The 13124-nt window shown below is 42.7% G+C and overlaps 2 protein-coding genes across 2 annotated transcripts in view; one reads left to right on the top strand and one right to left on the bottom strand.

Moving 5' to 3' along the window:
- MCPH1 (microcephalin 1) overlaps window positions 1–13124 on the bottom strand; it is a 105847-nt gene that overhangs the window by 53717 nt on the left and 39006 nt on the right. The gene's annotated exons all lie outside the window — the stretch shown is intronic.
- ANGPT2 (angiopoietin 2) overlaps window positions 1–13124 on the top strand; it is a 45726-nt gene that overhangs the window by 19703 nt on the left and 12899 nt on the right. The window contains exons 2-4 of the mRNA XM_028722383.2: window positions 3836–3991; window positions 7227–7348; window positions 10198–10430. Of these exons, the coding sequence (XP_028578216.2) occupies window positions 3836–3991; window positions 7227–7348; window positions 10198–10430 (511 nt within the window). The remainder of the gene's footprint in view (window positions 1–3835; window positions 3992–7226; window positions 7349–10197; window positions 10431–13124) is intronic.

Raw genomic sequence — 13124 nt, 5'->3', positions numbered from 1 at the left:
ATGGTACGAAAAGGATTTCCAGGAAAGGAAACCCTCTCTGCCTATGATCCATCCCATTGTCATTTACCCTAGACTATGGGTAGGCAAACTAAGGCCCGGGGGCCGGATCCGGCCCAAACGCCTTCTAAATGCGGCCTGCGGATGGTTGGGGAATCAGCGTGTTTTTACATGAGTAGAATGTGTCCTTTTATTTAAACTGCATCTCTGGGTTATTTGTGGGGCATAGGAATTCGTTCATATTTCCCCCCCAAAATATAGTCCAGCCCCACACAAGGTCTGAGGGACAGTGGATCGGCCTGAAAAAAGTTTGCTGACCCCTATCTTAGACCTTACATTCACACAATTCTCTTCTGCTGTTAATCCACAGAAGGGAAATGTTAGAGTGCATCAAGGAGGCAGAATCAAGCCGCCACTTTTTAAAGGCTGACCTCCAAGACAACCTGGAACCAAATACCCTCAGGCTTGGGTACCTAAAGCAGTTCCTGAGAACAATACTTGTTCTCAGAGTGGGATCTGAGGAAATGGGCAACTAGTTTCACACGAGGGAGTGGGCTTTCAAACTGCAGCTTTCCCCCTCAAGCCGTTGGGCATCATGAAGGAGTGTATGAGGATCTGCTGTTTAAAGAAAAGTCAAGAATTCCAATGCACATTCCCAGGACCTTCTAAATTCCAGCCTAATTATCTCCAAGTAACTCAGTATTTTCAGGCTTAAATTTTTATGACTGTTCCAGTGAGATGCCTCCCACCAGCCGTCTACATCGTGTACTTCAGCATTCACTTTTCTGTAAATGGTGGCACTTAGTTGGCAAAAATGAAGAGTTGCGCATACAACAATCATTGCTTGCCAAGAACACAAAATGCATATATATGGAAAACTCAGTCCTCATAAATGCGAGGTTTTAGTTATTCCTCATCGATGTGGAATTATAAATCACATGGATGAGCAACTAAAATGTCTCAAGAAAAGCACAACCCATTTGTTAGTCTGGTGCCTGACTTGTTCTTTGAAACAGACGTAAACAAGAAGGTTCAAGGAGAGTCTTCATTTCAGACAGGAACTGGCAAATCCGTTCTTATTTTTAAAAATGATTAATAATGTACTTCCAACTGGTGTTCAAGGAATGGTATGTGCTCAATCTAAACTGTATGTTTCCTTTTATTTCCTTGCAACTGTAAGCAGTCCAGTCCCCATTCCCCTCAAAGTGTCGAGATAATGTCTTTTGAGAGAAGGTGAGTGGCATATAATTCTCTAAAGACATCATCTCGACACTTTCAGGGGAATGGGGACTGGACTGCTTACAGTTGCAAGGAAATAAAAGGAAACATCCAGTTTAGACTAATACATACAGTTTTGATTGAACAACCAAAAAGGACACAAGTCCACGCCATCTATTTCCCTCAGGTTAGGCAACGCCCAGAAAATTAGCTGGCGAATCTTTTGAATTGGGGATGAACTCCCCCAGTCACTGTCACCTCTCGCAGTTCAACTGGAAGTAACAAAGTACAAGAGACCCATCCTTCTTGAGTCCACAAGGCAACTTTCACAGGCCAATAAATTACCGCTAAGCAAAACTGGGGTGGTGAACAATTGGTAAGCTTTGTAGAAACAGTAAATGACAAAATGCAGGGTCTTCAGATGGAAAGTTGTAACTAGCTGTCTAAATTAAGCTCAGATATCAACTACGATATCTGGGTTTCAGAGAAGAAAAAGTGATTATATATGATCTTCTGGCATCCAGGGAAATGAATTTAGCACTAAAAAGGACTTATTAGGATGGACTGCGTGCTTAAGAGTAAGTCCCAAGAACCAATTTAATCAAAATAAAAGCCATGCAATTCAGAGATTTATAGCAAAAAAACTTCTACTGTACATCATTGCCGCATACCCTGGCATTAGAATAAGATGATACATAAAGAACAGTTTCCTATTTAGAGGAGCTCAAAGGAGATAATGGCAACATGGGAAGGAAGAGAGAAGAAAAGGTCATGGCCCACAAAATATTGTCAGGAGATACAATTAAGCATAATATTTCCCATTAGGAATGAGACTTTACTGAATAACTAGCTTGAGATGGGAATTGAATGGTGAGAGATGAGAGTGCTTCTAGCTGCTGAGAACTTGGCTGGGGGCAGGAGAGACCTTAAAACAGCTCTCAGAAATCATAAAATGGTGTTTGTGTGGGGATCAGTTTTCAGAGACTTTAAGGTCTAAGCAAAGTCACTGTACTTGCTAATCCATAATACAAAAAAGGATTTTTATTCCTTTTTGATAAAAAGCTTAATTAAAGCCTTGGACTGTGGGGTTGGTGAGATCTGCTAAACAGTTATTATGCCGACGTGCCCGGAGAGCCTTTCGAAACAGTTGTTATTTTGGCATCCCTAGGAGGAAGACGTCGTTTCTCACCCTTGCTTTTTATGTTTTGTTTGTCTAAAAGTTGAGCAACAATGTGCAAACAGCATTGTTACAGCATACCAGACTTCTTGTCTAATCCCTAACAATGAAAGTGTAAGATGCTCTTAAACATTTGAACTCTCGGTTCAGGAAGGTGACTAAACTCCTAAGCCTTTGTCTAAGCTGCTCTGATATCTAAATAAAATTCCCACTGTTGCTAACACCAGCACAGGGCCACCAGAGGTGACAATGGGTGGAAGCAGCCGTATATCAAAAGCCAGTTACTAAACTTCTCAAAGTGTGTGAGCAATGCACTCTTTCCAGCAACACACAGGTGAATATGTACATGTACATTTGCAACTCTATCCCCAGACTGAGCACCAGCACCTGACCAAACCCTTCTTTACCACCTGCTGCCTCATGTATTAACTGTAAAAGAGCCTAAGCTTCTGAAACACAGGTTACTTATTCTTTCATTAAATTGATGATGCTTGTCTTGCATCCATAATCTGTGCACTTACAGGCATGCACACGAGATTAAAGATGTTTCCCCTTCCGTGGAGATATTGAATTTCTGGAGACCAAAGAATTCTGGAAAGCTCTAGTTCAGGCTGAGGCATAAGCACATTTTTAAAAAGAAAATCAAAGAGAAAGGCACCCCAACGAATTGAAAGTCCAACATTTTCTCAATAAGGGGCGGTTGTGACAAAACAGTGACAGTGGTGTTTACCAGGCAGAGATACGGGAGCATAGAGACAGATGGGATGTGTAACAAAATTCTCCCTTTCTCACTCGACACCAGCTTGTTGCTTACAACTCTGGGTGGGTAGTGACTAGTTTTCACTGGATGGTTATTGTGAAGGTGGAGTGGATTAGAATACCTGGCTAGTTAACTGCTGACAAGTCCCAGGGTCAAATGAAATGCTCCTTTCATATCCCCCCTGTCTCTACATTGACTACAGGCAGTTACTATTAGCAGGGACAGTCGAATATATTTTGCTGCTTGAGGCAAAGACAAAATGGTGGCCCACTGTCTACATACAGGACTCAATTGGACTGGTAGCTGCATATGACCTCATCACTGGTAACAAGACGGCATCCACCTAAAACAACAGGCTGTCAGTGGGTGTGCAAGGGGGCCTTGGGAACAGTGTGGGCCTGCAGTTGTCTTGCGCACACCAGCACCTGCTGCCTGAGTGGACTGGCTCCCCATTCGTAATGGCAGAGCTGGCTCAGGCATCTCCAGATGCTGATCTCTTTGTAAGAGGCTTCCCCATTTTGTTTCGCCTGTTAAACTCTCTCGCCCCCACTCCCACGAAACGGAGGGGAAACATCTGTAATTTAAGAAACGCTTAGCAATCTCTCCAGAATCATGTTTATAAATAAACAAAACAGCACATGAACATAAAACGTTCTTCTTCTTCTTCTTCTTCCGACATGCAGCTCGAAAGCTACATTCAGGATAACATGAAAAAAGAAATGGTGGAGATCCAGCAGAATGCAGTGCAGAACCAGACGGCGGTCATGATTGAAATAGGCACGAATCTGCTAAATCAAACCGCTGAACAGACCCGCAAATTAACAGATGTTGAAGCACATGTAAGTACCTGTCGTTCAAGCTGAAGCTGAACTCAAAGGACTCGTGTGCCCTATATTGTATGCTTTAAGTCAGACTGGGCAATATTTGGTTTCCAACATTGTGATGTATCACAATGTCTGAACTAAGGATAGAAGTATGTAAAGACATTGGCTGGCTTCAGATTTTTTCCTAACATTATGATTTTTGCAAGGCAAACAAACATCATGATTCACGATATATTGCCAGGTCAAAAATTATGAAACCGATATCACGATATACATTTCAAACCACTTTTGGACAATATTATCACCCATCCCTACTAATCAGTCAATTAAAACTTACACTGGTAGACTGCACAGTATAAATCATAGCTCCAACGCTTGACAGCACCACAAAAATCCTGATCTTAATCACAAATCTTCGTGGATCTTTGTGTTTTTCACATAATAACAAAGCAACCAACCAATCATAGAACACATTTCTGGACACAGGGGAGACCTGTGAATTGTTGAGGGGATCTCTTATAAAAATTATGAGAATCCATAATGATCTATGGCTCTGTGAGGGGAAACTGGTCTCCTTGCAACTCCCAGCACCTAGAATTCTTTGAGGGAAGCTATGACTGTTTAACATGGTATGATACTGCTTTAAAAGTATACTGCTGATGGAGGCTTGCTGTTTACATAGCACTCTAATTTGCAAAGTGTTTCAAGAAAGTTACTGTTATTCCTATTCACCAGCACAGTGGTCAAACTAATGTTTGAAACCGAGAAGTTCTGATCCGAACTAGCATCAAAATTCAGAGCTGGGTCCAATTTGCAGCACTCAGGCTGCAAAAACTTGGAGTGACCTAAGTTATGCACCCCTTATGCAAGGCATAGTCTGCAATGGAACTTGGATAAGCCTGAGCATTTCAATGGTTATAATTTAGTTGCAGGATAAATCAAAAGATTGAACTGAGTGGGAGAAAGGTTAGGGAGTAACAGGAAGCTACAAAGAAAAATAAATTGTCACATTTTTTTCAAGTTGTTGTTGAAGTCCCAAATCAATTGTGGGGAACAGAGACATTCCCATACTCAGATTGGAACAACAACAAAAATTGCTCTTCATTTTAGATTTCAAGTCAGATCTCATCCAAAAATATGGTTATTATGGAGTAACCGCAAACTATTATATTCACAGAAAAAACAATATAGATGTTTTGAAATAATAAATTCATTTCAGAACTCCTTAAATTCTTAGAATAAGCTAAGTAAGCTTTCGAGAGGAGCTTGTGTATAGTTACAGTTATTTTCCAGACTTTTAAACTGAAGTGAAGGGTGGTTGGGGAAGAAAACCTAGCGTTAGCACATAACGATTGGTTAGTATAAAAACCAAAAGTATTCTATACAGGTCCAAAAACTAGGTGTCAAAATTCTGGAATGCACCACTTCAGATTCACGGTGTGGGGTTATATTTTCAAAAGATCTTCCAATGCAGTAGTTCACCATATGTGGTAAACTACGTACACCAGGGAAAGGGTTCTGCTACACAATGACTCTCAGATCACTACTATATTTGCACTGTAATGTTGCTTCCTATAAAGACGGAAACACTTAAATTTCTACTTCAGAACAATACTAAATCATCCCCGATTTATTCCATTTTTCATGTCCAAAGTGGTCCAAGGTCAAAAGTGTGAGTAGCAGAGTCAATGAAACATTTGTTTGACTGCTTCCGAAAAGTCATGTGAATCAGTTTCAAACCATGTGCAATGTCATACTACTGCAAACTTACATGTCTGAAGGATGCTTTTATAGTCAGCATTAGCTCAGAAGCTGAATATTTGTGCTGGTGACTGGGTTTGTACTGGGTTTAATTAACAACGTAAGAGGATTAAGTAAATAACTACTCTTTCAAAGACGCTAGTTCTGGCCACAGTGATCCACGCTCTGGTTATCTCCCAAATGGTTTACTACAATGTGTGATTTGTGGAGTTGCTCTTGGAGACAGTTCTCAGAAGCTTCAGGAGCCTCAGTAAGAATAGATTGCCGGAATATTGACTAGTGCGGCCTAATTTACCCATATCACAGCAGTTTTAACAGAACTGGCTGTCAGTTTATTTTTGGGCCCAATTGAAGGTGTTGGTTCCTACTTTAAAATTCAAAATGGTATGGGGCCCAAATTTCAGGAGTGTGTGTGTGTGTTTCATTTCAACCTGTTGCTGCTCTTTAAGATAGTCTACAGAAGCCCTTCCTATGTTCCTCTTTCACCAGAGGGACAAATATTATTACTAAGGAAGAGGGTTTCCTTGGCAGTGTATCCTCAGTGATAGAATGTCCCCTCAAGAAGATCACTGGCACCAACATGGCTTTAATTTAGGTACCAGGCAAAATCATTTTGATTTTCTGAGGCATTTTAATAGACTTTAGTGAATTAATTGTGCAAGTTTTGGAACGTTTTGAAGTTACATCTTCTCTTTTCTTAATATTTTGTGTTGTCTGTTACCTCGGAACTTGATATGATAAAGGGCAGTGTGTGTGTGTGTGTGTGGGTGGGTGGGTGTGTAATATCTTCTAATTAATGAATGAATTCCTCTGCAACAATTTGGAAATACCCTTAAGTGTGAAAACATGTCCTCAATGACCATTCAACATGAAGGATGTGAGTAATAAATTCCTCCTGCCAACTGAAGCCAAATTCTGATGAATTAAAAGAGTTATTTTAAAACACAATGAGGAGCATGCAGCAGAATGGAATGCTAAGCAACTGTCCATGTGACAATTTTGCTGCCTCATTCTTAAAAACAGATGTTGTTCTTGAGACTTCAAGAATAAGCAGCAGATATCATACTGACCTGGAACCATGGAATGATTAATCAAGAAAGAAAAACAAACCTATCTGCAGGTACACCCACAGTGACCTAGAAGTGACTCCAGTCAGTGTGGCAACTTAGAAAATCACCACCACATCCACAAAGTGGCTGTCACATCCAGGAGGCTACAACTGTGGATGCCTTTGGTCATTCATAAAACTGGGAACAGTTCGGTCATGACACACAAGACTGATACAGCCCACATATATTGCAACTTGTCTTCTGCAAACATAGACATAAGTAAATGTCACTTACATTTTATCAAACCTTCAAGAGGTTTTTGTTTTCCTTTCATTCAGGTAAATAGTGATGATAGTCTAGGTATTTTAGGACGGGATTAATTTGTAAATTATTCTGAATTATCTCAAACATGATCCAAAATTGCATTTCTCAAAATGTAGGTACTGAATCAGACAACAAGGCTTGAGCTTCAGCTTCAGGCACATTCAATTTCAACTATCAAACTGGAAAGGCAGATTTCAGATCAGACCAGCGAGATAGGAAAACTGCAAGAAAAAAACAGGTAATAACTCTTCCTATCTGGTAATGTATTATTGTTCTCAAATGTGCTTTCTTCCCAGCAGGGAAATCTATAATGAGATGACGAATTGAAATGACCTCAGGATATTTCAAATGAGCATCAAGCCTTTTGTTTCAATGAACAGAAATGGAGATGACTTTCTTAACACCAGGAAATATTATCTGTATGCATGGAATTTGAAATGTGCCAGAAGTTATGGGGCCGCATTCTTCATTCCCAAGACCATGTGTGCCCTATATAGAATAAAAATGACATGCACATAGGTCCTGTCGAAGAAATGAAAATAACCATCATTTAAAATAAGATCTAAGTTTTCTCCTGCTTGCAAAAGCTCTGTAGCTTTTAGTCTTCACCTTCACTATAGTCCTCTTTAGGACACCCCACTTTTCCTCCTACCTATAGATAAGCAAATAACAAAAACTGATATGCGATTTGGAAAAGGAGAATAGCTCCGCAGATTAGTCACTTCAGCAATACTGTAAAGATGGCCTTCACCAATCAATATATTTTGGACTACAAGCCCCATCACCCCTAGCTTTCCACTGTTGTGCTGGCTGAAGTGATGGGAGTTGCAGTCTAAAAAAATTTGCAGGGGGGGGGGGGCAGGTTGGTAATGGGAGCTGTAAGAGAATAATAAGCAATCAATGGATGCCAACCTAGCTTACATGTGTAATTCCTTTAAACCTGAGGAATGACTATCAGCTCTTGAGCTCATTAAAGGCATCCCATTGACTTTCCCACTCAGAAGGCAGTTTTATTTATTTAGCAAAAGGTGCCAAGTTGTATCTCACCCACTTGATCATACCAAGGAATATAATGGGAATGAGTTCCTGCCTATCAGAGGACAAAACAATCCATCTCTTGTCTGTGTGTCTTTCGCTAGAGCCATATTCTAAACCTACCTGGCGTGACAAGATGGTGGATTTGAAATATCCTTTATTTACCATTTCCCCCACCAAAAGGGGGGGAACTCACCCTTCATTCCTAATGAGAACGCTTATTTGATTGCCAGGCAAAATCTGGCTGCCCAGCTGCGCTGGATGCCGCAAAAATGTTACTGTGATTTTCAAACCACCAAAGAGATAAGTATTTGATTCCACTCTTGGCTTCCTTTTGTATTAATTGAGAGCCAGACATGATCCCTGCTTGCATCCATACTCAGCGTACAACATCAAAGGACTTTGAGGCTCTTTTTGTTTACCCAGAACATTTTGAATGACAGCTGGCCAACAGAACTGTTAACATTTCTTGCTGAGCTGGGATCACCAGGCTAGCTGGAAAAAAGAGGGGGAACTGTGAACTTTGCTTACTCCATAAGCCTCATGCGTGATCTGCAGTTGGCTATAGTCTCACATGGAAGAGAAATCAACCTTACTGTTCTCCAAACTGGATTGTAATCTGCTACCGACACAATTTTTCAATAGTAAATGCATAATCAGCCCATCTGTTCGGCTTAACAGTCCTCACAGGGAGAGGCTGATGTGTCAACAGCTATATTACAGAGAAAGGGGAATTGTTTTCTGAAGTGAAGATGAAATATGTTTCGAATCATAGGGTTGCCATCCTGTGCCTGTAACAGTACAATGTGGGGTTGAATGTAAAATGAGCCAAGCTGTATGATTCAGTTGAAGTCCTATGCTGAAAGGACTTTTCCTTTCTGGTAAACATGAGTGCTGAAGGGAAAGGGCATGTTTTCATATTTGTCTTCACTCCCTTGCTATATTTGTGCATGCTCCTGCAAGGTTTGTTTTATGCAAACAAGATACTTTACTCAAGGGGAGCAAAGAAAATATGGGTTCACTATTACAATGTGATTTATTGCGGCAAGTGCAGGAATAGCACTTGAACACACTTGTCCTTTGCTAGAACAAGTATACTATGGGTCCTGAGTTGTGAAAGATTTTCTCAGCGTACATAGGAGAAGTGGAAAATGAAATCTGGTCTGCTGATCCAACACAGCTTCTAATGCACGCGATCGATGCTGAACAGCAGTTATTTGAATATGGTGTCTTCAGGGCAGGACATATACAGCAGGACTGCTTGATTTATGCATATACAGCAAAACCAAACATGGCATTGATTGCGGAATTCAGCATCGTGAGAATCTCAAATTTCATTCCCCCTGCCCAGTTCTAAAACCGTGTAGCGTCAACGTTCTGAAGATGCATTTGAAAGCAAGTTTGCAACGGCTGCTGGAATCTCAGCTGCCAGAGGGGCAGTTGAATCAGATTTGCTAGGGGTAGGGCTTTAGTGGCCTTCACATTTGAAAGCAAGTTTGCAACGGCTGCTGGAATCTCAGCTGCCAGAGGGGCAGTTGAATCAGATTTGCATTGGGGTAGGGCTTTAGTGGCCTTCACAGATCCCGATTCTCTTTTACAGTATGCTGTCAGAATCAGAGTAAATAATGCAAAGTTGCAGAATTAAGCAAAATTAAAAGCTGCAGAGTTGACCAAAATAAAAGGCTGTTGTGTATATTGTGCTGAATTCGCATCATGCATTCATGTTCTGAAACACGGCATTGTGAGCCTCCTCCCACCGCAAAACCCACTACTATTTGTAAAGAACAGATCAGGGAATTAGGTACTACGTTCAAATAACCACGGTATAAGCTTGCAAAAGACTTTGCCTTTTGATCACTATTAGGAGCTGGGGAACAGGAGAGGCACTCGGGTGTCTCACCAGACTTTGTATGGCAAGTAACTTGTGACCAGAACCTACAGTGGAAACTTGTGGTTCCTTAGCTGGCTCAGTTTTCTCTCCCCCCACCCCCCTTTAGCCACGTAAAAGTACTAAACCAATAACAGTGTTTTCTTCCCCTCTTATTTTTTTAGCTTTCTGGAAAAAAAAGTTATTGATATAGAAGACAAGCATACGTCCCAGTTACAGTCGATTAGAGATGAGAAAGATAAGCTCCAGTCACTCGTGTCCAGACAGAACTCCACAATAGAAGAACTAGAAAAACAGCTGGCCACGGCCACAGCCAACAACTCGTTCCTGCAAAAACAGCAACACGATCTGAGGGAGACTGTGCAGAGCCTGTTCTCTATGATTTCTACACCAAACCGTAAGTGGAGTAGAAGACGCTAGTTGCTGCAGTGAGAAACAATTTCCTTTTTGGTGAGCCTTCCCCCACCTCCGCAATGACCCTCAGATTCTTTCCAAGTGTAAAGTATAATTATAACAGGTATGCGTAGGCTTAGGCCAGTTTGTTGCCTATCCATGTGGGTAAGAAAGAAAGGAATGATGAGGGCCAAAGATACTCTGAGCTTGGCACCAGCGTGAGACTTGGTTAGCCTGCTTTCCTGTGTGTGTGTCGAACCTCATACCATAGTAATTCTGAGAATGACAAGCCTGCGGGTCACCCACAAGGCCAAAGCCTCTGGCACCATGACAGTGTGACCACAGAGGACTCACTTTTGCCAAAGACAATTTTGGTTGCTCTCTAGTATCTGAATTAAATTAACCCTTTGAGGCGCCAGAGGCTGTCTTTTCCAGCTTGTGTGACACCAGCAATGAAGAGGACCCAGCTAACGCCAACTAAAGCACTTCACAGTCCCCGATTTTGCGATTCCAGGGGGTTTCTCTGAGGTTGATTAGGTTTAGCTCCCACACTTTACACAAAATCTCCCAAGCTGTATGCACAGAATTGAAAGTAACACGCTTAAAATGTGACAGGGATGCTACTTGCTGTTAATCGCTAACGGCCTCAGAACTTGAGAAGATATGAACAAACTTTTACTCCATCATTAATTGCCATGATTCTATATACTCAGTGCTATTTTTCTAGAAAAAGAGGTGCCGGAACTCATCCTTGTTCTCTCAGAACGGCAATGGCGCCCACCTGAGAGGTGCCAGAACTGAGTTCCAGCTGAAAAAAAGCAGCAAGCAAACTCATTCCCCAAGTGTGGAGTTTATTTAATGTAGCTAAAACAGTAGCAAGGGACGCGGGTGGCGCTGTGGGTAAAAGCCTCAGCGCCTAGGGCTTGCCGATCGAAAGGTCGGCGGTTCGAATCCCCGCGGTGGGGTGAGCTCCTGTCGTTCGGTCCCAGCGCTTGCCAACCTAGCAGTCCGAAAGCACTCCCGGGTGCAACTAGGTAAATAGGGACCGCTTACTAGCGGGAAGGTAAACGGCGTTTCCGTGTGCGGCTCTGGCTCGCCAGAGCAGCGATGTCACGCTGGCCACGTGACCTGGAAGTGTCTCCGGACAGCGCTGGCCCCTGGCCTCTTGAGTGAGATGGGCGCACAACCCTAGAGTCTGTCAAGACTGGCCCGTACGGGCAGGGGTACCTTTACCTTTACCTTAAAACAGTACCATCCACACACACGAAGACAGTATTGGCATGCATATTTTTCAGAAGCACAAAAAGAAGAAGAAAAAGGGAATCCCAGCAGCCCAATGGGGACTGAGCATACTGACTGGTTGTTGGAAGAAGAAAGAAAACGGGGGTGGGGGGAACGACTGAAATAAGGCATGGCTAGCTGAACTGCTGCACTCTTCACTGCACATATTTTATTGCAGGTCCATTTGTATTTACAAATAATTATAAATATAGTTATGCAAACATAATAAACACAGAATCAATTCAGAATGTTTTCTTCTTCTTCTTTAAGCAAAACCACCATGCCCTATACAGGACAATACAGTCCTCAAAGGCCTAAAGATAGCCTGTTAAGCATATTTCCAAAACTCTGCGTGCTTCTGCTGATGTTATCTCCTAAGTTAGTGCACAAACAAGTAAACAAGCTGTGTTTGCCTCAGCACCGATGTGGGGGGAAAAATAAAATCCTGAACACGTGCCAGTGTCGGGGGGGGGGGGAGCGCTTCTAAAAGTGTCAACTATCAGAGGAGTGTGGAAAAACAATTAAAAAGCTGGAAGCAACCTTGTATTTTAAGGAAACCAAATTTATGAACCAGATCTAAAAGGTAAACAATCTGAAAGGCTTCGAACAAATGAGGCAGAGGAGAGAATAGGACATGGCTAAAGTCAGCTCTGCAGAAGTTTTCTTAGAGGTTTTTCAAATACAATGGCCATTTGAATGCATTTATATTATATGCTAGGGACGCGGGTGGCGCTGTGGGTAAAAGCCTCAGCACCTAGGACTTGCCGATCGAAAGGTCAGCGGTTCGAATCCCCGCGGCGGGGTGCGCTCCCGTCGTTCGGTCCCAGCACCTGCCAACCTAGCAGTTCGAAAGCACCCCCGGGTGCAAGTAGATAAATAGGGACCGCTTACCAGCGGGAAGGTAAACGGCGTTCCGTGTGCTGCGCTGGCTCGCCAGATGCAGCTTGTCACGCTGGCCACGTGACCCGGAAGTGTCTGCGGACAGCGCTGGCTCCCGGCCTATAGAGTGAGATGAGCGCACAACCCTAGAGTCTGTCAAGACTGGCCCGTACGGGCAGGGGTACCTTTACCTTTACCTTATATTATATGCTATGGGATGCGGGTGGTGCTGTGGGTTAAACCACAGAACCTAGGACTTGCCGATCAGAAGGTCGGTGGTTCGAATCCCGATGGGGTGAGCTCCTGTTGCTCAGTCCCTGCTCCTACCTACCTAGCAGTTCGAAAGCACGTCAAAGTGCAAGTAGATAAATAGGTACCGCTCCAGCGGGAAGGTAAACGGCATTTCCGTGTGCTGCTCTGGTTTGCCAGAAGCGGCTTAGTCATGCTGGCCACATGACCCGGAAGCTGTATGCCGGTTCCCTCGGCCAATAAAGCGAGATGAGCGCCGCAACCCCAGAGTCGGCCACGACTGGACCTA

This window comes from Podarcis muralis, chromosome 3, assembly GCF_964188315.1.
Source record: "Podarcis muralis chromosome 3, rPodMur119.hap1.1, whole genome shotgun sequence".
Classification (NCBI taxonomy): domain Eukaryota; kingdom Metazoa; phylum Chordata; class Lepidosauria; order Squamata; family Lacertidae; genus Podarcis; species Podarcis muralis.
The sequence above is the reverse complement of the archived record's forward strand: the minus strand, read 5'-3'. Positions and strand labels throughout refer to the sequence as shown.